Raw genomic sequence first — 24,298 nt, 5'->3', positions numbered from 1 at the left:
GCTGTTAATGAAGACCCCATGTTTGGGTCACGCCGAGACTGTGTAGGTGTAGTGTTGAATAACTTCTGTCAATAAAGGCTGACCAGCAGCTCTGTGACTCCAAGGGAGGTTCCCATCACACCAGAAACTGAGAGGAGTTCATCGGTATCAATAAAATTAGCACAGCTGCCATCTACTGTCCCTCAGTGCCAAGCTCTTGACAGGCATGACTTCGGCTCTGTTCACTGCTCAGAGAAAGGGTGGGTAGGACTCCAGGTCAACTGAAGAAGCAGGCCTGAGTCCACGGTGCCAGACTCCAGAGCCAGAGCTCAGTGGTACAACTCGGAGCTACCAGTGTGGCAATACCTGGGTTCAAAGATGGCTCGGGTGTTGGCAACCGCACCCATTACAGCACCAGGCCCTGTGCTAGTCCCTGCTGTGAATTAGCTCATTCCACCCTCATTACAACCCTGACAGGCATCACCAGTTAGTACACCCACTTTGTAAATGAAGAAACAGGCTCAGAGGTTAAGCAGGTGACTTGCCAACCAAAACAAAATCAAATAGGTGTAGTAATTAGGAGTCCGGCTAATTTGTAAGCCCACTCAGGAAATGGCTTGCAGCCTGAATGGGTAGGGAGGCCAGCATCACGCACATGACAATTGGCAAGGGAGAAAAAGTATGGACTAATGGGGCCGTGAGTGGCATGAGGAAGTGCCGAGTGGGGCCCCACGGTGGCAGGGAGAGGGTGCCTACAGCCACCCTGGGCTGCCTTTATCTTCCCAGCACTACCGTGAACCAGCGCGGCTTGTAATTCCATGTCCTGAGTGAGAATGATGTGGAATGAAGAAAACAGACTTAAAGAGAAATAGGATGGGATTGGGAGGCCTCTGCAAGATGATGGCAAGACAGAGCAAAACGGCCCCCAGTTTGCTTTATTATATAGCCATATGCAAATAAGGAAGTCTCTGATACAAAGTCACACATCTCCAAGGCAACCCAAGAATTCTGCCAAGTGTAGAAACCCTCCACCCTGCATAACTCAAATCAATGGACATTAGAACAAATAAGGGGTGAGAAGGGCATGTAAATTTCTTCTAGCAACTTAAGCAAGCAAGTGGAGTGGGGGGATGGGAGGAGTGCAAATACTCAGCTTCTTAGCCAATATGGAAGTGGTGGGGGGAGAACTTAGCCTTTTGCTAAGCCTTGAACTGCAAAGGGGTTTTCCATTTGCAGTCTCCCACACAGCACTTGCTTCTCAGCTTGGTTCCAGGGTGGCCCCATGATCCAGGCCCAGCCAAAGCAGGCATCACAGACTCAAGCTGGTGTTAGAGGGCATGTGACCCAGGCCATGTGGGTCACAACCAATGCGTATCACCCCAGGGGCTTTGCAGAAGTGATGGGACAGGGGCACCCTCCTGGGGTGCAAAACTGAGTGGATAAAGTCTGAGGGACTGGTCATCATGTGAAGAGGGCGGGGAGCCCTGATGAGTCTGACATCGATTCCTTACACAGGCAAGGGGGCCAGATGTGTACAGCAAGGCAAACATGCCAATGTCACAGAGTCACAGCAGGGACCACACTGGCGCCAGGAGCAAGCGTGGAGAGACAGGAGAAATAGGCTTCACTGAGGTTCTCTCTCAGATTGGGCAACAGAAGACAAACACATATCTCCACTACTTGGGCGCCTGAAACATGTCACCCTGAATAAAACACTAAGCATCTTCCTGAAACAGCACGACAACCCACACAGTCAGTTGAAATGGGCCCATTTCCCAGATGAGAACACTGAAGCTCAGAGATAGTGGTCCAACAGTTTTTCTTCCCCCTCAATTAGAAATGGTCCACATTCTAACAACAAAAATAATCATAACACTGGCTAACGTCTGTGTGTGCGTTGGGGGGCTTACTCCATGCTATACACGAAGTCACACGTATCTCAGTATTCATCCTCTCCAGGGGGTAAAGCTGTCATTAACCCCGGTGGGGGGCAGAACAGTGGTGCCCAATAGTGGCCACATCCTCATCCCCAGAACCTGTGACCATGTTATACAAAGGGAAATCAAGGTAGCAGAGAGAATTAAGTTTAATAATTAGCTGCCCCTAAGGCAGAGTATGCTGTACTACCCAGGTGAGCCCAATGTAACCACAAGATTCTTATAAGTAAAAGAGGGAGGCAGGTAAGTGTCAGCTCCGAAGGTGGAATGGGGCCTCTAAAATCTGGAAAAACAAACAAACCCCCCCAAAACAAAAGAAATGAATCCTCCCTTAGAGGTTCCGCAAGGCCTGCAGCCCACCAGCACCCTGATTTTGAACCCCGTGAGCTGCGTTTTAAACTTCTGACCAGAACTGTAGAAAAATGTGTTGATTTTAAGCCACTACGTTTGTGATAATTGCGACGGCAGCAGTATGAAACAAACACATCACCCTTTTTACAGAAGAGGAAAACAGGCTCAGAGTGGCTGAGAGCTTACCTTTGATTAGTTAGGGGTAGAGGTCGGATTCTGGTGACACTCTGCTTCCCCAGAGTCTACGCCATCTCAGAGGGCCTGGCTGATGCGCTGGTTTAAAGAGGAGCAAAGCTTCTGAGGTTGGGCAGCTGGGATCTAACCCCAGGCCTACAGGTCAGCCATCTCCTTCCGCGGCTGCCAGTGCAGCATTAGCTCATTAACGGAAGTTTAGGCAAAGGGATAAAAGAAATGGTCAGAAGTAGGACATGAGGTATTGGAGTCTGGGATCGCCAACGCTGGACAATGCTGGTTGTGGCCACGCTGTTCTTCCTGTGGGTATGGATGCTGGACCTGCGACCTAGGAGTCTGGAGGTAGCAGGACAAACACTAAACTAACGACTAAAACGCAGACAACTTCACGGGCGGGCAGAAGGGAGGCGTGGCAGCCCAGGTAGGAACAGCTGGGTGGACAGAGCAATTTGGGCATTGAACAGCTCACTGACAGGGTCTGTATATCCCGTCCACGATGTTTGAGGGATGCAAGTAAAAAGATTCAGTGACTTCTGGGTTAAAATTATATACTGCTAGGCCCCACCAGTCAGAATGGTTATTAGTAAAATAAAAGAGCCCATTAATCACGTGTTGGCGAGGATGTGGAGGAAGCAGAACCCTGTGCCCCGTTGGTGGGAGTGCACAATGGTACTCCTACAGTGGAAAACAGCATGAAGGCTCCTCAGAAAAATTAAACCGAATCATCACGCAATCCAGCAATTCTACCTCTGGGTATAAACCCAAAAGAAATGAAAACAGAGACTTGAACCGACATTGGTCCATCCACATTCATAACAGCATTGGTCACGACAGCCAAAAGGCAAAGCAGCTGAGATGTTTATCAGTAGGTAAATGGATAAACATGCTCTATCCACACAATGGAATATTATTCAGCCTTGAAAAGAACATGCTATGATACGGATGCCCCTTGAGGTCATGACATTAAATGAAATAAACCAGTCCCAAAGGGACAAATACTGTGTGGTTCTATGCGAGATACCTAGAGCAGTCACATTCATTAGAGACAAAGTAGATGGTGTTGTCAGGGGTTGGTGGGAAGGGGGGAAATGAGTTACAGGTGTGGAGTTTCAATTTTAGGTGAATATAATGTTCTGGAGACAGGTGGTGGTGGTGATGGTTGTACAATGAATACACTTCATGCCACTAAACTTCAAAATGGTGAACTGTGTTATGTATAATATATTCTACCACAATGAAAATTTTTTTAATTACTTCTAGGCTCTGGCCTGTGTCTCCTGCACATGACAATGCTCAGAGATATATATGACTTGGGTCAGGGCATCACAAAGACCAAGAACATCACTGGAGGTTGCCTCTTAGCTCCCCTTCCGAAAAAGGGCCAGCTTTGTCAGTAGATTGCTGCCCAAAACTCACCCCCACCTCAGCAGCCAGAGGGATCTTGGATCCTCAGGTATACATTTCACTTACAATCCACATGATACCACACACAAGGCAGGGGCACAGGGGTTGTGGTCTCTAGTACACTGGGAAGGTGATCCTGGTAGGTTGCCCAGAGGAAGCACCATTTCAGTTGGGTTTTGAGGGGTGAGTAGGAGTCAGCCAGGCAAAGACCAAGGGGGAAGACATCAATGGTGGCAGCCAGGGGTAGAAAACCGGGTGTTTTCTGGAAATAATTCAACTTCTTGGTATTTGGAAATTTTTCATAATGAAGTGTCAGGAAGAAGTCACCCTGGGATGAAAGGCCGATGGGAGTTTTGGAGCTGAAGAAGAAAGGTAAGTGGAAAGGACAAAAAAAAAAAAGGCAAAGGTGGGGAGAACTCGAGTTGGGGAGGGACGTGCCAAGTATGGGAGCACCTCACACTCACGATGCGGACAAGCTGTGTGTGCAAGGACATGGGGTTCATCCGAGTGGTTTAGGGAACTCCAGAACCTGCTCATCCAGGGAGGGAGAGGCTTCAGTGACGAGAGGGCAGCTGCCCACACCCTGGTGTGAGGACTAGCAAAAAAGCATGAGGTTCTTGACAATGATCTGAATGACGACACTGGCTGGATTAGCCAGGGAGGGAGGGAGGAGGGGGGCCTGGTCTAGGCGGTGTGCTCATGTTCCAGAACACAACCCTCACAAAGGTTCAGGATTTACAGAAAGGTGTAAGCAAGCACAGCAAGGTTGGGTCTGGGCCGGCCTGGGTGCTTGGCCCCACTTCTTACCACCTCTGTGACATTGGACAAGTCTATTCCAAAATCTCTGAGCCGAGCGAGGTTTTCCTATGAAAATGAGGACACAGTGTAGCATGTACCTCAGCGGCTCATGGAGATGAATGCTCAGTGGGCATTCCGTTTGGACCTGAGCTGCTCACCAAGGCTTCTGCCCACACTTGGTGGCCTAATCCTTCTTCCCTTCCCTGCGGTCCCCTTGCTGAGCCCCCCCACCCCAGCCCCAGGGAGGAAAGTCAGCCTCATCAGGGAAAGTACTTCCAGCAGCCTGTGTCCATATTTGGGATCAAGCGGACAAGACCAAGTACTTCACCTGTCGCCTTGGGGATAGGAAGTCCACTCTCAGCTTCGTCTGGAGCTGGGGGCTTGCTGCAAATCTCAGCTGTCTCAGGAGGATGGTGAGTTCTGGGGAATTGCTCAGGGGAGGCGGCCTGCCTTTTCTGATCAAGATATTAAGTCAAGGCCAAAGTGCTTCCTTTAAAAAATAATTTATTCCACACATCTGGTGGGTTCCTCCGCCCACCGTTCCTGGGTAGCAGCTAGTCATCAACTGGTCTTTCCCTCCAGAGCCAAGGGGGCCTCCCATATACAGACAACATTTGGTGCTCAAAGCAGCATGGATTCCCCCTCCCTAGCCTCAGGACGGGACAATGACTAATCTGTCTGTCTCCCCCTCCAACTGCCCCAATGCCAGGGATATCATTAGCTGACAGACCATACTACTTTTTTCTTAAACTCAGACAGCCTCAAGCATCTGGCTTGTGGGGGCTTCCCTGGGCAAACATTGTCCTCCAAATTGGACAGATGTAATGTTGGGTGTCCTCAGACAAACTGCCCATCACTGAAGTGGGGGTGGCCAACCCCCATCATGGCCGGCACCTGGGGACGGACAGACGGACGGACGGACGAACGGACAGGGCCGGGAGGATGTCAGGCCCTGACACTGTAGTCTTCGGAGCTGGGTGCTGGTGCGTGTGTGTAGCAAAGGCCTCCCTGAGCAAATCAGTGTGGTCCTTGTGGTCCAGTCCTTGAAAACCAACAGCTTGGATCCCGCCAAGGACATCAAGGCAACAGGTGAGAGGGTGACGGTGACTTGAAGGGGCCCTCCAAGAGAGTGGCATTACTCACAGCGGGGAGCAGGCAGGGCAATGAGTTTGGGAGGGCTTTCTACCACCTCTGTAGCTCCAACAGGGCAGGAGTGTACTTGGGAATGGTGGCTAATCCCACAGAAAGGGAGAGGCTGGTCCTCGTCCTCCGAGGGAAGGGGCAGAGGGCTGTGAGCCGTGCAGACGAGATCTCCAAATGCCCTGGAACTTATGGCCAGGCAATTCTGCTCACTTTGCTCTCCTTTCTCAGAAGGAACCTCTGCTGATGAGTGCTAAGCATGGCCTGCCAATGGGACACCTCTAGTGATTCACCAGGGTATGTCTGGGGAACAAGATTCCATCTTATTCTCTTACTAAAAAAAATGTGTCCCCTTTCCCAGGTGACTCGGCAGTCTCCAAACAGCATCATCACAAACATAGGCTGCTTCTCTTCATCTTGTCTCTATACTTCTTTCCTTGGCCTCTTTATTCTGCTGAAATACAGAGGATGCTTACATCAAGTGCTGGTCGCAGAGTAAAAAGTAGAAAAGATTCCATGATCTGCTATAAAACGAGCCCGAAAGGACACGTGGACCCCGCAGCCAGGCACTGGAAAGAAAAGGCAACTCGGGCGCTTGGGTTCAACTGGATTCAGTGATGCAGCAAAAAAAAAAAATGTCTTAAGAGACCAAAAAGAAACTTCCCAACAATGGAGAAAAGGCTCTTTCTGTCTGGAAGGGGGCGCTCCAAGCAGTTTATTGAGACAGGAGTGAGTTGGGAGCCAGCAGCCTTGCAGATATGCCCAGGAATTTTTTTTTTTTTTTTTTTGAAACAGCAAACCCCCAAGGTCCTGACGAGGGCCTGCGGTCAGGGGGGCAGCGTGGTTTCTCTTGCCCTTGGTGCTGCGAGTGGCTGGGTGGGCAGGGCTCAGGTGGAGGCTGGGCTGTCCATGGTGGACAGGAGGTGAGCGACCTGGGCCCGCTCGGCCGCGCTGATGTGCTCGCTCATGCACATTATGCAGTCCACAGCCACCTCGGGGTTTTCCTGGACCAGGCTGCAAGGGACGGGAGAGAAGGGTTGGAGTCACTGCCACCTTTAGTTCAATGGACCTTAGCACAGCCCTAAGAATACCCATGCAGGGCCATGTCACGTTCCTGGGTGGACAACAACCCAGAACTCCTGAACCTCTTCCTGCTGTGGTCACCACAGGGGGGTGATAGTCCCTTGGTAGGCAGGAGAGAATATGGCCTAGGGACAGCAGACTCTATTGGTCACTCGTGTGACCTGACATATGCATTTCCCCAGGACTTCAGCTTCACGTGCCAAATGGGGTCCCATGTGATCTACTACTCTTCTCCCTGGGGAACCCATGGGAACGAGGGGAGCAAATCCTCCAGAAAGGCTGATACTGAATGGGAGCCAGCAGCTTAAGACCTGTTAGTTCAGAATATGGGTTCTCTATCCATGACCCTGGACAGTCATCCTATATGTTCCAACAATGGTCATCAACTGAAATCCCTGGGCTCTGGGGGTGTGGTGGCCTCTTTGCTGCGGGCCTGGCCCAGGGCCATGTTGTGGATCTCCGTGCCCAAAGCTGAGCCTGAGGACCCGGGGTCCCTGCAGTGTGGTGGATTCCAGTGACCACTCTGGGGACAGGCCTCTGCACTTTCTGGTAAGTCCAAGGGATGGATAGGCCACTCACCTGCGGATGGTCTTGAGGATGGAGTCTCGCTTCAGGTACTTGATGTTCTCACGGATGGCGGAGTGCAGGCCGTCCCCCACCTGCCAGTGCTGCTCCAGCCACTGCACCACCATCTGGTTGTTGTCCCACAGGTAGGCCTGGGGAGGGGGCCAAGGCTGCCTCAGAGAGGGACCTCGCTGCTGCGCGGGCAGGCCCACCCTCGGCCCCCCACGGCGCCTACCCGCCCACCTGCCCTACCTCGGGCCCCAGCCCACCTTGACGGCCCCCTCCGTCTCCACGAACCAGCGGCGCAGCATGGACTGGATGTGCACATGGCTCAGCTCGCTGCTGACCTGCAGGATCTCCTGCTTGACCTGGTCCTCCAGCAGGAGGCGGCGCAGGCGCCAGTACAAGAAGGTGCGCGAGGTCTTCCACTCCAGGATGTCCTGCGGACGAGCCCGAGGCCTGAGTCCCAGGAAGGGGCGGGAGGACACCCAGGCTGCTGCGTGGGATTGAGCCAGGAGGTGGGAGCAGGCTCTGTGATCATTCCCATTTCACAGGACAGGAAGCTGTGGCACCGGGGCCGGGGAGGGCGTGAGGCACCTGCCGGAGGAGTGGCAGAGCCGGGACTTTGCCAGGACTCTAGATTGGCTTATTAGAGGCACAGAGGACCTAGCACGGGACACAGGGTAGCAGGTGACTGCGGGATGTCCTCTTAGGGGTACGGCAACAGGGCGGGGGTTTTGATGGTCAGTGGTGGGCGAACACAGGGCAGAAACGCTTCCCAAATCGGCTCAGCAGTGAGAGGCACACACAAAGGTTGCACTGGTGGTTCCTAAACCTTGCTGCCTATTGGAATCTTTGGGGGGGAAAAATATTGCTGTCTGACTCCTACTCCAGAAATTCTGATTTAATTGATCTAGAGAGCCACCTGGGCACTGGGACTTTTTTTTAAAGCTCTCAAGGTGATACTGTCATGCAGTGTTTGAGCCTAAGTCTCTGCCATGTGTTGGGAGCCACGTAACCTTAGGATGGGCCATTCACACACACCCCCGGCCCCCACGGGCTGCAAGCTCTTACAGAGATGACACCCTTCTCCAGCATCCTGCCGGGCGTGTCGTGGAGGTCAGCAAACTGCACTGCCACCTGGTGGTAGATGGGCAGCAGCAGGTCCTCTCGGGCCTTCAGCCGGCCCTCCAGGTCCTTGCGTTCCTTGTCGGAGAGGTCAGACGCTCCTGCGGCAAGGGACCAATCCAGAGTTTTCAGGACAGTCCTCACCAAACCCTGCTAGCACCCCCAAAGAAAGCTGCTCATGCAGTGTCAGAAATAACACCCACAACTGCAAGATGGCATTCAACTTGTAACTTAAACTCTGCCCCCTTTTTATCAGACCTACTGTGCTTGTAGGGTACCAGCAGTTCCTATTTTAATACAGACCGTAAAATGTAATAAGGGAATATTATAAACAACTCTATGCCAACTCAATAACTTTGATGAAATAGACAAATTCCTTGAAATACACAAACTACCAAAGCTCACCCAAAAGGAAACAGATAACCCCAATAGTCCTATATATGATTAAGGAAGATGAATTTCTAGGCAGAGACCTCCTATCAAAGATTTAAAGGAACAATGCCAATTCAAACTCAAAAAATAGGAGGGAACACTTCCCACTCATTCTATCAGATCAGCCTTACCATGATAGCAAACCAAAGAAATTATAAACACATACATACATACACTCACACACACAAATCTTGGGAATAGCAGTTATAAAGACAATGACACCTAATATGGACTTTTAAAGAGCATGAAACAAAGCTATCACTCAAACAAAATTGGTAAAATACCAATACTTTATGTCTGATTGGAAATTCTAAAGGAACATTTTGCTACCAAAGTTCTGATGTCCCTTATTGATCCAAAATACTTTAGTGGTTATAGTTTGTGTGTGATGAGAAACAAATTCACTAAGCCATTATGTATGCTTTTTTTTTTAACGTCAAAGGGGCTGACTTGCTATATATAAGCATTTAAAATATCTCACAAGTTTATAGCTGTGTTTTTGGTTTGTCTTCACTTTATTTTTAACATACGAGAAACCTCCAACAATGGAGCGGGATAGGCCTCTCTTGACCTCTGAGGGGAGAGATGCATTTTGGACCCTCTCACCTAACTGTTCCACAAGCTTCTTGTAAGTTGGGTCAATCCTTTTCATAGCCTTTACCAGATCTTTCTTTCGGAACTTAATCTCCACTGTTCCCTCTGGCTCCAGAACACCCCCCCTGAAAAAAAAAAGAGGTAGGGGTGAGGTGTGACAGAGTCCCCCAGCAAGTGACAGCCAGCCAGGAGACATGGGGATGAGGCAAGAGAACCAGAAAATCTGGGTGTCAGTTCTTAGCTCTTTCACTGACTTGCTGTGTGACCTTAGGCAACTCGTTTTCCCTGTCTGGTCATCTGCTTCTATATCCATAAAATGAGGGACTGAGCCAAGTATTTAAAAATCAAGTGTTTTGAATTCTAGAAGGCCTTTTCAGCCACAAGAATTCTAGAAGGCCCTGTCTGAAAAGTAAAGCAACTGTTCAGTGAGTGTGTGACTTTCTCCAGAACAGAATAAACCTCCTGGCTCCTTAGCCACAGTGCTCTCTGACCTTCCTAACTTCTGCTCTCCCAGAGCCAGGGCACTGTTTCTGATCTCCACAAAGGCACAGTGAGGAGACCAACATGGGCCTATATGAGCTGCCCTCCCATTTCCAACCCCCACAGTCACCCCTCAGCCTCCCCACACCCACTTTTATTCAGATAGCTTGGAAGCCCCAATGAATACTTTCTGTAGCTCTGAGCTTTTGGCAGCCAGAGTGGAAAGTGAAGGAGGTTGTTCATGTCTGGTCTTCCTGGAGGGTCTAGGCACGCTGAAGGCAGGTCAGGCTCATCTGTACCATACCACAGTGCCTGGCATTGCCTGGTATATAGCAGGTACTCAACAGTCACCGAATTAATAAGGGACTGAACACTGGAATAGGATGCCCATAGTTTGGGCAGAGCTACTCTTAAGGCCTTTTCATCCTGCACAGCATGTAGCTGTGTCTTCACTCTGAAGGCACTGACACATTGTGTCACAAGTATTGTTGTCATCCTTTCTGCAAGAGTTCCTGGGATGATTTCCATCTTAAAGAAAGTTCCAAGAAGGAAGAACTGGTTTCCTCTCATAATTCATTCAGTCATTTACCTGGCCAGTATTTCTCAACCACCCGCTAGGAGTTACTGTGGTAGGCCCTGGTTTATAAAATTGGATAAAATACAGCCCCTACTGAAACTCACAGCTTTGGGAGAGACCTGGAGTTTAGTGAGAACTAGATGACTGGTTATATTTCCCTTTTCATCCTGGCTGCCAGGAAGCTCAGGTGCTCTTGGTCTTTCCTTACTTGGTGGCAAGCTTCCTTGGGAAGCAACTGAGTGTCAGTTATGCAAGAACAGACAATTCCTCTACCACCTCTGTGCTTCAGCCACTTGCTCTACTGAGAAAGGCCAACTGGACACTGGATGCTAGTTTTAGGTAAAACTGGAGGCTCTCCATCCATCAGAAACTCAGAATGCCCCTAAGATCCCCAGCTGGTAGCTCAAAGGGGATAGGGCCTCGGGACTGGCAGTGAGAACAAGAAAAGGCTAAGCCAGGTCGAGGGCGACATACCCACCTGCTCTCTTTGTCCGCATACATTTCTATGCACAGGGGGTTGATGGTGGAGTCCAGGACCACCCAGGAGCCTCCCCGGAGCTCAGCGTAGGGCGGGATGTAGATAAGGATGGGCTGTTTGTACTGCCTGAGACCGTCCACAATGTAGGCTCCAAATTTTACCACCTGGTCATACATGTCTGAAAAGCAAAGCAACTGTCCAGTGAGGCAGCCTCGGAACCTAACGCTCACCCACGAGCAAAGCCTTTGTTGTCCTGGGGGTTCCAGAAAGCATGCTCAGCTGGAGGCTTCATGGCACCATGAGAAGAACACTGAGCCGAGCCAGGAGCCAGCCACGGTGTAGATGGCTCTACCCTCTGTCTTATTATAGGAGGCTAAGTGTCTGTGTGACCTTGGAAAAGTCACTCTGTCTGCCTAGGCTTCAATGTCCCTCTCCATAAAGGGAAGCGTGGAGAGCAACCACACTCTAAGATTCCTGCTGGCTCTGACTGCCCGCCGCCCTGTCCCACCGTGTCTAGCACACAGAACCATGCAGTCCCTCCCTCCTGCCCACAGGCAACATGGACTTATTTCCTAAGGGACACCATGGTATGTCCCTCCGAGTACCAACCACCCTGCATGGTACCAATAATGCAATAATAAAAAATCAACCCTAACCGCACTGAGAGCTAACGCCATGTGCCAGAGACTGGCTCATCAAATCCTTACCTTAGTCCCTTGAGGTTGGCCCTATTCTTGTCCCCTTTTACAGACATGGGACACTGAGGCTCCGAGAGGTCACCCAGCTAGCAGGAGTCACACCAGGTCTGCTGCCTCTCAGGCCAGTTCTTTCCCCCACACCCCACGGATGGCCTCTGTGTCTGGAAAAGTGCTCGGGGCCTGCAAGCTCTTGTACCCCTGCCAGGACCCTGAGGCCCACAGCTGCCCTGAGGAAGGCACGGCAGACATGCCTTCTCATCCTAATGGGCAGGGAGGTGACTGCCTTGGCAGCCTCTGCCTGCCCTGCCACTTCTGTCGTGATCTTTGGCGAGTCACACCAGGAACCCTCAGTTCCTTATCTGTAAAATGGGCTGTTACCAGAAGGGTCCCCATCCTCAGGGTTGTGTGGGGGGCTCAGTTAAGATGACAATGGGACCAAACACAGGAAAACAACAGCATGGCCACCCCGAGGGGGTTGTCCTGAGTGCTGACCCTGAGGTTTCAGGGCACCCAGGGGGGAGGCTGCTTTACCTTTCATGCCCCCGGAGAAACCCCTCCAGTTGGCAAAGATCATCAGGGGCAACTTCTCCTGGTTGAAATCCTTGATGACCTGTGCTGTCTTGTAGGCCGAGTCCGGGAACCACACCTGGCCTGCCTGCTGGATCAACTGAAACACAGAGCCAGCTGGGTGAGACTCCTGTGTGCAACAGCAACCTTGGGACATGGAACAGGCTGGCAACCTGACCAGCATTGCCACCAACACCAGAGCCAGAACTCACAGGGAGGACCCAGAGCTGGTCTCCAAGGGCCCTGCAGGACCCTCACGCTGCAGCCCAGAAAGGTTTCTGGTGCCCAGCGACAGGCTCAGGGAGGCCCCAAGCTAGTCAAGGCTACAGAGTAGGATCCTAGGCCCGCTGTCTGGCTTCTGAGCTCCTTCCAGAGGCCCAACCTAGAAACAGCAACAGGGATGAGCAAGAGGCAGGACGGACTCCTAGGGACTTCTGAGGAAGAAGGAAGATGAGAGAGCTGGAGAGACGGCATGGAGTCCCCCGGGGCCAGGACTCCTCCAAGTCTCTGAGCTGAAAAGGCAGGTACGCTGAGCTGGCTGAAGGAGCACCCCAGCCCCCGGGGCCTCTCACCTTGGCCTCGGAATCCAGGTTGGCAGGGTCTGCGGGCACCACCATCTCCACCGTCCGTGTCTCCACGGCAATCACTCCGACAGGGATGCCCCCCAGCCTGCAAGGCGGGGCACAGGTAAGCTGGGGGCCGGGCAGCACCCCCAGGCAAATCAGGGGGAGATGGGGTCCCCCCAGCCCCAGGTGACATTCTGCGGCTGTGCTGGGAGTGGGTAGTAAGGACTGGCATAGAGGCATACCGGGTCAGGGCTGTTGTCACTGGCCGGGTATTTTATCAGAAGGCACAGCAGCAGCCTAAAGCGGTAAGAGCCTCCCAAGTTGGCAGGCTGGAAAGGTCCTGTTGGTGCCCTTATGGGGGCCACAGCTATCATGAGAGGGGAGGGTCAGGCCAGTGTACGAGCTGAAGCAGCAGTGTCTACTAGGTCTTTCTGTGACAGTGGCCACATTCCCTCTCTGTGCTGTCCAGTGCAGTGGCCACAAGCTGCATGTGCCTACGGAGCGCTTGAAACGTGGCGAGTACAACTGAGGAGCTGATGTGTCATCCTCTTTCACCTTAATTCACTTAAATCTGAATGGTCACAGGTGGCCAGTAGCTGCCACATTGGACAGTGCAGGTCTAGACACCAAGTCCCATTTGGAAATGACTGAGTAATGTAGGAGCTTCAGCTCAGGGGATGCCAATGACATCAGTCACTGTCACCACCAGGTACCAGCCGCCCCTGCTGTGCAGGTCACTGGATTCTTCTATTTCGTTGCCGACAACCCCATGGGGCAGGTGAGGGGGAAGCAGTCTTCAAATTAAGGAAGGGCTTCCACAAGGAAAAAAGAAGTTTCATCTCAGGTTTTAAAAAATGTTTTTAGAGTGAAACATAGAGAAGCAACTAGTGCCAATAACTAGTTAGTATTTGGGGTTTTTTTTCTATTTTTTAAACTAAATTTATTGGAATGACATTATTTAATAAGATTATACAGGTTTTAAGTGTACAATTCTATGACATGTTGTCTGATTAGCCCTATTTTACAGATCTGAAAACTGAGTGTATAAGTATAGGCTGAGTATTTTTATATCTATTGCCAGGAGGTAAATAACAGCAACAATACACATGAGTAATAGCAGCCACGACCACTTAGGGAACATTTATGATATTTTTAAAGCACTTAACATATGTTATTATTTATCATCATCATAACAATCTCATTTAATGAAAGCCAGACAGAGAAGACCTGGACCTCAGGGCCAACTCCAAAGCCTGGGCTTGTAGCAGCTACATCATGCTAGGAATCTGAGCAGTACATTTCGAGGCCGCTGCTCTGGGCTCCATAGGAGGAGGAACTTTTGGGCCACTGGAGTTACATAAGGAGATGATGGCTACACTGCTGAGGAGTGAGCTGCTCAGCTCTGAGAGCATTCAAGCAAGCAAGTCTCTCACTAGCCATGCAATACAACAGCGACTCCTGCCCATGGTCCTCCTGAAATGGAACTCAGTTTTGATTGTCTGTAGTTTTCTAGCTAGAGCACCCAGGGCCACCTCTGATTCCCAAAGGGGTCTGCGACCCTGTGGCTAGAGAGATGTTAGGGGCAAGGATCCCCACCACCAGCAAGAAGTTGGCTGAGGTGCCTTCTAAGGCCACAGACAAATCTAAACTTTATGAAGAAGTTCAGCAGCCAGAAAACCATCCCCCAAATGAGTCCTTCTTTTCGAAAATCCTGGGGCCAGGAAGAAAGTGTTGCTGGGGGTCACCTGTGCTAGTGCCTGGGAGACCCAGTGCCTAGTGAGGACAGGTTTGTGCAGCCTGGCCCATCCTTGGGGTTACCTTGCTCGTCCTGTCACCACGGTCTGGGCCCAGGGTGCCAGGATTTCCTTGAAACTGCCCTGGTCGAAGAATCCACTCTGCCAGGATCCCTTCAGAGCTGTGGGCAGAAGTCAGAAGCCCAGGCTGAGGTACTGGGTTGATGTGGACCCCCAGGGTCCGCTTGAGGGGACAGACTGCTCTGCAGTTTCTCTAAGGGCAGCCTGACCTTGACTTGACAGCCCAAATGCCTTTCTCCCCCGAAAACACAGATCCCAAGCCCTTGCCAAAACATACACAACAACAAAAGAATACAAAAACAGGGCTGCAAAAAGTAGACTAGATGAGGAATTCTGTTCATATGGAATGACCAACCCCATCAATTCCCCCCAGTGCCAAATCCACAAATACCCTAATCCTAGTCTCTTTCTTTCCAAAGAGACAAATAGCTGATGGGCGCCTTCAAAAGATGGGGTTTCAGAAAGGGACCACTGGTCCCGAAAACCTCATCCCTGACCCCTGACCTGGTGGTTGCAGCTTAACAACCACTTAACTTCGCATTTAACAGAGAACAAAGTGAGAAAGAAAAATAGAGAGACTGTGACGATGTCAGCTGCAGCCATCCCCAGAGAGGGAACGGTGACTTAAGGCCACGCCACGGAATACACGACTGCAGTCTGGATACGAACACCCGGGCAGGAGGGGTCTCAAGTTGCAGGTGTGGGAGGCTGGGCACCTGGGAACGACACTGAAGTGGCCCAACTTCAATGTCGGCCAGAGGACTGGTCTGACTAGATGAGGAAAACCATAAGAAGTCGGACATTTTCTCACCAAGATAAAAATCAGCCCCCTCCATGCTCACAGGCAAGAAAGGCCAAGCGAAAGGAAGAGGGGAGAGCAAGCCTGGGGGCTTCACCACTGGCAGAGTCCCGGACGTCCCGACAGGGCCCTCTCCTGCCCCACACAGTGGGATGCGCAGGCCGATTTCTAAAGGTGACAGCCCGTGAAATTCTAGACGCAGGACGATGGTAACGGGGCAGCTCAGCTTTCCTGCCCTGTTCTGGGTGCTCAGAATGTAATCATATACCTCCAGGGGACAAACCTGCTGCTTTCGGAGAACGAGAGACTGTGTGTGCAAGTGCGTGTGTTAACACGTGTGCACACACGTGCGTGGCTGTCTGCATGTGTGTGTAGAAGTTAGGTTGCCCATCCCGGGTAAAGTTTTAAGCAAACAGGGAGGGAGCGAGGAAGAAAAGAGAGGAGCAGCTGGGGAAGGAGGTCATGACCTCCACTGTCCCACATCTCCATCCATCAGCTCCAGAAACCGGAAGCCGGGTCCGACCCGCCTTGGCCAGTAGCGCAGGAAAAGCCCAGAGTACAATTTCAATTCCTCCGCTCTCCCTGCACCTGACCTCAGGCGCACTCCCTACATACCAATGCATCAGACTCAGCGTTCCTTCATCTCGGCCCACAAAAGAAACCCAAGCCCCAGGTCTCTGAAGCTTGAGGACTTACTTGGGTGAGGCCTTCCTGCAAGCATCCACCGGGGGTCGTAGGGAGCTCTTGATGGGCAAAATTCGATCTCTCTGTCAACAGGGTCAGTGGGTGTGACGATAGGGACCGGGCTGTGATTATCCTAGAAGAGAAAGCCACGTCTCCAGCTCCATCTCCCGGGCTTGTCGGAGACACCTGCGATCTGCTCTATTTCTCTCCACTGACTGTGACAGGCCTGGAGGGGCAGCAGAAGAAGCCCAGCCCAAACGAGCCGATCACCACAATTCTGAGTGGCATTCAGTGAGGGCCTACCAAGTGTTGGGCTCCAAACATCCCTTAATTATTCCCATTTCACAGATGAGGAAACTGAAGCTCAGCTGTCCCCAGGTCTGACTGCTACTGAGGAGGAAGCCAGGCATCAAATGCAGCCTGACTGCAGCTGCAGGATTCACTATTGTCCAATGTCACCTCTTTTGTTGAGAGGTGATGCCATCCCTTTCTCAAGGATCAACATATAGCATCCTTGGCATTAAAAAAAAAAGCCAGGAACAACTATTACAGGGCTGGGTGTCAGAGAGGAAAGGAGGGAGGAATAAAGAAAAACTCAACCAGTCACATCTGCAGAACTCCCCGCTACCCATGCTCCCAACACCACTAGCAAATAAACTTGGTAATAGTCTCCAGGCTCTACACTGTGGGGGGATACCGCACCTTTGGCATATAGGACAGCCACTCCAGGATGGTATAAACGCCCTCGAAGTCGTCCGGCACGGTGATGTGGGAGACGCCATTGTTATGCATGATCTGCACGCCGCCCAGCTGGTTGTTGGACGTGTAAACCTCTCTGCCCAGGACCTGCTTAGCCACAGCATGGTTAGCAAAGTCCTGCCCGGCCCCGGGCACTTCCTCCCGTTTGGAAGTCATCTCCCTCGGTGGTCCTCAACCCTGGCTGCATATTAGAATCACCTGGGAGCTTTCAAAAATCCAGATGCCCAGGCTGTACCTAGACCAATTATATTAGAATCTTTGGTATACGTTTTTTTTAACTTCTAGATTAGTGTTTTTCAACTGCTGGTCCACCAGAAATTTCGTGCTGGTCTGCAACAGTTAACCAACCTGATAGGTCTATAAATCTTCATACAACATCATGTATAATCTTCAAATAGCATCAGGGTGGTTAACTCTTTCATGGATCAGCACGAAATTTCCGGTGGACCAGCACCAGTCCGTGGCCCAGCAGTTGAAAAGCCCTACTCCAGATAATTCTAACATGCAGCCCAATTTGAGAAGGAGTGTCTTCTTTGATTACCTTGATTATGACCACTTATGATCACTTTGGTCATCTCAAAAGCAAAACCCTATCTCCTATTTCTTATTCAGCAGGTCCAGGGTGGGGCCTGAGCATCTAGTTCAGGGGCCGCACATTGAGACCCTCAGTGAGAGTTTAGCAGATATTAAATTCTGGACGCTTCATGGCAATGTGGAAATGTTTTCATAGAGTGGAAAAAGCACAATACCAAACTGCACATTCACTGAAATTCTAGCCACGCAGAGAGAGAACATGAGAGAGAGATACACCTCTCACGCAGTGGGAGCGACTGGGTCTTTTCCCAATTTTCTGCAATGTATAATGCTGCTTTAATAATCTTAGTAATTGTTTGAAGCAAATCATTTTTAGAAATTTAAATGTAATATAGAGCCTAATCCTTTTTTTGGAGAGGAGGGGGTTTCATAAGAGTCCAAGATGTCCTGTATCAGTAGAAATGACACTGGTTTCATATTGAGAAAAACCCGTCAGAGGACGAGAGAAGGTTAAAATGACCCCAGGCCCCTTCACGGTCACCTTGTTGAGAGCGCTGGCTCCTGTCAGGATGATGTGGGAGTTTTCCACCTGGATCACTCTCTGGCCCAGCCTCACCAGGTAGGCCCCGATCCCGAGGGCTCGGCAAGTCACCTGTGGAGACAGGAGCCCTTCTGAATTCCTGAGGATGACGTGTCCGCCCTCCAGCAGGACCCAACAGACGCACATGGAAGCTACAGCTTGGCCACGGGCCACCTGATTCACGGCCCAAAGCAGAGGCAGAAGCTGTTCCATCAGGCTCGCCCGACTCTGGCTTCCAATTCAGGAAGAACACAGTTAACCAAGAAGAGTGTCTTAGACAGACAGTAGATACGGAATGTTCTGGTTCTTCTTCAAGGGGCACACGGGAGCTCCTCTGAACTGGGTCCTTCGCGAGCTATCTCAGCCGCTCACACAACCAAAAGGACGGCTGAGAGTGCGTGTGGATTAGTCAGATCCGAGTGAAGTCTGGCTGAGTTCAGAGTACTGTGCCAACGTCAGTGTCCTGGTTTGACTATGGACTGTGGTTATGTGGGAAAGATACTGTCAGGGGGAGGCTGGGCAAGAAGTTCACGGGACCTCTCTGTACTATCCTGTAACTTCTGGTGAGCCCCAAACTATTTCTAAATAAATAAATACATATATACATACATACACAAACATACAGTTGGCCCTTGAACAAATGCAGAAGTCAGAGGAGCTGACTACTCCCAAATCAAAAATCCATGAATAACTTTTTTTTTTTTTTTTTTTAGATTTTATTCATTCATTTTTAGAGAAAAAGGAGAGAGGGAGAAGGGGGGAGCAGAAAGCATCAACTCCCATATGTGCCTTAACCAGGCAAGCCCAGGGTTTCGAACCAGCAACCTCAGCGTTCCAGGTCGACACTTTATTCACTGCGCCACCACAGGTCAGGCCCATGAATAACTTTGACTCCCCCAAAACAACGACTAATAGCCTACTATTGACTGGAAGCCTTACTGATAACATAAACAGTTAATGTATATTTTGTGTTCTATGCATTGTAGACTGCAGTGGTCCCCAACCCCCAGTCCACGGACCAGTACCAGTCCGTGGGCCATTTGGTACCGGTCTGCAGAGAAAGAATAAATAATTTACATTATTTCCGTTTTATTTATATTTAAGTCCGAATGATGTTTTATTTTTTTAAAAAAACAGATTCCCTCTGTTATATCCATCTAAGACTCACTCTTGACGCTTGTCTCAGTCATGTGATACATTTATCCGTCCAACCCTAAAGGCTGATCCGTGAAAATATTTTCTGACATTAAACCGGTCTGTGGCCCAAAAAAGGTTGGGGACCACTGGTATACTGTATTGTTACAATAAAGTAAGGAAGAGAAAAGAAAATGTTACTAAAATAAATCATAAGGCAGGCCCTGGCCGGTTGCCTCAGTGGTAGAGTGTTGGCCCGTTGTGTGGAAGTCCTGGGTTCGGTTCCTGGCCAGGGCACACAGGAGAAACACCCATCTGCTTCTCCACCCTTCCCCCTTATTCTTTCTCTCCGTCTCTCTCTTCTCCTTCCACAGCCCATGCTCCGTTGGAGCAAAATTTGCCCGGGTGCTGAGGATGGCTCCATGGCCTCTGCCTCAGGCGCTAGAATGGCTCAGGCAGCAATGGAGCAATGGCCCAGATGGGCAGAGCATTGCCCCCTGGTAGGTATGCCGGGTGGATCCCGGTCGGGTGCATGCGGAAGTCTGTCTGACTGCTTCTCTGCTTCTAACTTCAGAAAAATACCTCAAAAAACCACACAAACAAACAAACAAATAAAAACTAGTCTGTATCAGGGCAGAAAGCTTAAGGACGTAGGAATGGCTGCATGTTGATAGCTGATGGGCACATGGGGCTCACTGTCAATTCTCTTCCCTTTTGTGACCATTTTAAAGTTTCTATAACGAAAAGTTGAGGCAGGAAAGACTATAGAGAGGAGACTCACCAAGCTAATGGTTACGATCTCTTTATAAGCCAGGGAGGACTCCCCAGCAATCATGCCTGAGCCTCTCAGGTTCTCCACGCCCAGGCCATCGTCCTTCCCAATGATATCTGTGATGACATACCTTTGAGAACCAAACACGAGTTAAAGACCAAGATCCAGTCCAGAAGAACCCAAAGCTGCTGCACTTCCCAAGGACCTGAGGCAGGAGGGACAAGCAAGGGGAGGGCCTGGAAGGTGAGAAAGCAGCCCGCGGCCTTGAACTCTCATGATTGGCCCTAACGCTTCTAGAAGACTGTATGGAGGCTGTCATAATGAAATGTCACCCCCACTGTGCATCCCTCCTAAAGCAATCGAGAATGCCATTTGGTCTGCAGAGAAATGGAAGTATACATAGGAAGCCATCTACTTTATAATCAATCAATCAAGATTCCATGGCCACATAAGTGTGAAAGACATTGCACACCCTAAACCAGGAGTCCTCAAACTTTTTACACAGGGGGCCAGTTCACTGTCCCTCAGACCATTGGAGGGCCGGACTATAAAAAAAAACTATGAACAAATCCCTATGCACACTGCACATATCTTATTTTAAAGTAAAAAAACAAAACGTGAACAAATATAACATTTAAAATAAAGAACAAGTAAATTTAAATCAACAAACTGACCAGTATTTCAATGGGAACTATGTTCCTCTCACTGACCACCAATGAAGGAGGTGCCCCTTCCGGAAGTGCGGTGGGGGCTGGATAAATGGCCTCAGGGGGCCGCATGTGGCCCGCGGGCCGTAGTTTGGGGACCCCTGCCCTAAACTGTTACAGAGCCACAAGGCACTTTAGTTCATTAAATGTTCTCAGGAGGCCCTTAGTAAAGACAATTGTTAGATCTTCTTTAACTCAGCGGTTCCTAAACCTACTTCCTCCTTCCCACATATCAACAATAAACATTCCAGAAAACTCTGCCTGGAAAATTCATATTTAGTCAACCTCACTATAAAAAAACAAACAAACAACCCACAACTTTCCCTGGGAAAGACAGCCAGTGGCCTTGATGTTATCATGGAGCAGACCCCAGCCCTACCCACGCCTCCCCAGCTTGCTAATTCTCTCCTGCAATAGTTTGGCCAATTTGATCATAAAATATGTGAACCTGCAGCTCTGGGGACATCGTGGGAATTCAATCTAACTCTCCCTATGTGATGTGCTATTTTTGTGAGAGGCATGACTTATCTAAGGATGAGAAGAACGTGTTCACCTTAGAGAACACCCTGGGTGTCGAAGCCATCAGCGCCAAAGCTCGGGGATCCCATTGTACACACACCACTGCCCACTTGGAAAGACCACCACAACGGACGGATTCTCCAGCTAGTGGCTGAAATGAACCACGGGCAAAAGGGGGGCCACCTGCTAAGTCATTTACCTGGATTCTCCTTCCTCCTCGATGTGTTTACAATGGACGGAGTTCAGGGAGCTGATTCGGGTGTACTCTTGAGGAGTCAGGTACAGGTATTTAAATCCCTTTAAAAAAAAAACCTCCAGTGAAACTATGAATCCAGTTTCCCGCCCTCGGCAGCCACTGTTTTTAAATATATATATATAAGCACTATAGGACGGATGTTAACAATAAGTTAACATGTCTGATATTAACACCATGTTACTAAACAGCAATAAACTGCAGATCTGCTCAGGTCCTACGTGCTTTCCACTCATCCTTACAACATAACCTTTTTTACTGGTCTCTCTGAATCTGTTTCATAGTCATCTTGTCACTATTGCTCCCCTAGGGCGACATTTCAGACTTTTTTCTTATTCCCAGTCAGCCAACCCCGCTCCAATTTTATTATAATACTGTACGTATGTATAAGCTTTTTACATAAAAAGAATAATTTTGCCCTCTTTTGGGGGGGTCAATATTGCCCCCTTGGAAATGCACGCTCCAGTTGCAAAGAATGACTCAGTTCCCTGCATTTGACATCACAAAATGTGTGACTGTCTCTCATTCATTCTGCCTTTTATTGCAGGTGATGTCTCTACATCTCTCGGATGATTTTTAAGAAATCTCTGAGGCCAGGGACTATGTATTTTTCATCTTTGCATTCTTAGTGTTCACTGCATTCAGGAGATATGTATTAAATATCTGCACATATGTATATATTTGCTTAGTGTTTATTAACTTTTTTCATTGCTGTCCCCTAAGAAGCCTTTTTAGACATGTTTTCCTAATTGCCATCCCCACCCATGAAATTTTATTACCAATATACGGTATGCCTGTTTATGTATGGTTATCTATGCTTTACATGTAAAAAGAGTAATACTTTTCCTACCCCCACCTTGCAGGCACCCCCCCCCCCCCACTGAAAATACAATGTTAGCTGAGCAGAATGACACAGCCACACCGCTTCCTGACATACCTTGTGGGGGTCTTCTGGGTCCACCCAAGCCACCCGGAACATGTGTTTGATCTCCTCCGCAAGGCCGATCCGGGCCCCGCTGTTGGCTGCAAGGTAGATTTTGGGGATGCCCTCCACCCGGGCCATCTCGGATGCCCGCATGTACAGAAGGTCTTCTCCCAGGCCGAAGGATCCGATGCGGAAGGTGATGTCATTGCTGATGACGATCACGTCCCGCCCTTCTGGATACTCCCGGGTCTTCAACCTCATTTTGAAGGCCACCATGCCCACCTGGTGATGACACAAATGCACAAGGAAAACAGGTTTGCGTCTTCAGGGGGAAGTTTTTGGAAAGGGTGGTTCCAGCCAGGGACTGAGATCTCACCTCGTTCCCTCCCGGAAGTCGGTTCATCTCCACCAGCTGGCCCTGAGGGTCCAGCACGAGTTCTGTGTACGTCAGGATGTCTTTGGGGTACCTGTCTGGGGAACCCCACAGTTTAAAGAGAGCCTGGGGAGAGGGGAGGAAGAAGAAACACCTGAAGTCATCAGTAAGGAGGCACATTTTCTCGTTCTTTCTTTTTTTAATCATGAACTACATACTTAAAGCACACAGAAAAACATGCAGAATAATAAACATCCCAGTACCCAATCTCGGGGTTTTCTCAAATCACCATTTTTCCTTAGTTGCTTAAGATTTTTTAAAAATGAGATGTGATTGGAGCCTCCAGTGTACCCCTCCTAGTCCCATCCCTGTCCCTCTTCCCCCCAGGTAATCATTATCCTGAATTTGTCTATCAGTCCTCTTCTGCATGCGTGCTCGGCTTTATTTCATCCACGTGCTTACATTTTAAACATGCTGTATTATTCCACATGACTTAAACCTTAAAAAAAAATAGTATCACACTGGCCACATCCTTCTGCAGCTTGCTTTTTCAGCTCCTTGATGTGTTTGGGAGATGTAACCGTATTTCCCTGCTATTCAGTTTGCCATGGTGTGACCATATCACAATTCACATATTCATAACCTTTCTTAGGAACATCTACGTTGCTTCCAATTCTACAGTACCACCAATAATGCCATGAGGAACATTCTTATGGCCTCCTCTTATCAACACAGATGAATTTTACCAGGGATATACCTAAAAGTGGAATTGATGGACCTCAGGGCTTGTGAAATTTCAACTTTACTTGATATTATCAAGAGGCTCTTAAAGTGTTTGAGACCCTTTATAGTCGTGGTAAGACTGTGTAAGAACTCCTTTGCTCCATCCACATACTTGCTAATACTTAGTTCTGTCAAACATTTTAACATTTATCCATCTGCTGGGTATGAAATTGTATTTTGGCATTGATCAGTACTTCACCGATTTATTAGTGAATATGTTTATTGACCAGGTGAGCTTCTTTTTTGCCAATTTCCTATTTATTCCAGCCTAGGTTTTTAAAAATAGTTTTGCTTGTTTTTTTCTAATTGACTTATAAATGCTCTGTAGATAAATTTAATCCCTTGCTGGTAATAAGCATTGGAACATGTTCTTCTAATCTGGGGCTTGTCTATTCTCCTTTGCATAAAGAACTTTTCAAATATATATATATATATATTTTTTTTTTTCAGAGAGAGAGAGGGATAAACAGGGACGAAGAGAGATGAGAAGCATCATCAGTTTTTCATTGTGCGTTGTAACACCTTAGTTGTTCATTGATTGCTTTCTCATATGTGCCTTGACTACAGGCCTTCAGCAGACCGAGTAACCCCTTGCTGGAGCCAGCAACCTTGGGTTCAAGCTGGTGGGCTTTATGCTCAAACCAGATGAGCCCGTGCTTAATCTGGCGACCTCGGGGTCTCGAACCTGGGTCCT

At 49.4% G+C, this 24,298-nt stretch overlaps 1 protein-coding gene across 6 annotated transcripts in view; it reads right to left on the bottom strand.

Annotated features, from left to right (window-relative positions):
- Window positions 1-5,148: 5,148 nt before the first annotated feature.
- ACACB (acetyl-CoA carboxylase beta) overlaps window positions 5,149-24,298 on the bottom strand; it is a 115,879-nt gene continuing 96,729 nt past the window's right edge. For all 6 annotated transcript variants that reach the window (XM_066370699.1, XM_066370695.1, XM_066370697.1 and 3 more), the window contains 16 exons: window positions 22,825-22,947; window positions 22,461-22,730; window positions 21,470-21,567; window positions 20,054-20,174; window positions 18,100-18,210; window positions 16,968-17,111; window positions 16,278-16,398; window positions 14,787-14,883; window positions 12,975-13,071; window positions 12,367-12,502; window positions 11,138-11,315; window positions 9,615-9,727; window positions 8,523-8,677; window positions 7,718-7,888; window positions 7,464-7,600; window positions 5,149-6,815 (listed from right to left, as the gene is read on the bottom strand). In XM_066370699.1, the coding sequence (XP_066226796.1) occupies window positions 6,689-6,815; window positions 7,464-7,600; window positions 7,718-7,888; window positions 8,523-8,677; window positions 9,615-9,727; window positions 11,138-11,315; window positions 12,367-12,502; window positions 12,975-13,071; window positions 14,787-14,883; window positions 16,278-16,398; window positions 16,968-17,111; window positions 18,100-18,210; window positions 20,054-20,174; window positions 21,470-21,567; window positions 22,461-22,730; window positions 22,825-22,947 (2,199 nt within the window). In that variant the 3' untranslated portion in view covers window positions 5,149-6,688. The remainder of the gene's footprint in view (window positions 6,816-7,463; window positions 7,601-7,717; window positions 7,889-8,522; window positions 8,678-9,614; window positions 9,728-11,137; window positions 11,316-12,366; window positions 12,503-12,974; window positions 13,072-14,786; window positions 14,884-16,277; window positions 16,399-16,967; window positions 17,112-18,099; window positions 18,211-20,053; window positions 20,175-21,469; window positions 21,568-22,460; window positions 22,731-22,824; window positions 22,948-24,298) is intronic.

This window comes from Saccopteryx leptura, chromosome 2 (assembly GCF_036850995.1).
Source record: "Saccopteryx leptura isolate mSacLep1 chromosome 2, mSacLep1_pri_phased_curated, whole genome shotgun sequence".
Lineage (NCBI taxonomy): Eukaryota > Metazoa > Chordata > Mammalia > Chiroptera > Emballonuridae > Saccopteryx > Saccopteryx leptura.
The sequence above is the reverse complement of the archived record's forward strand: the minus strand, read 5'-3'. Positions and strand labels throughout refer to the sequence as shown.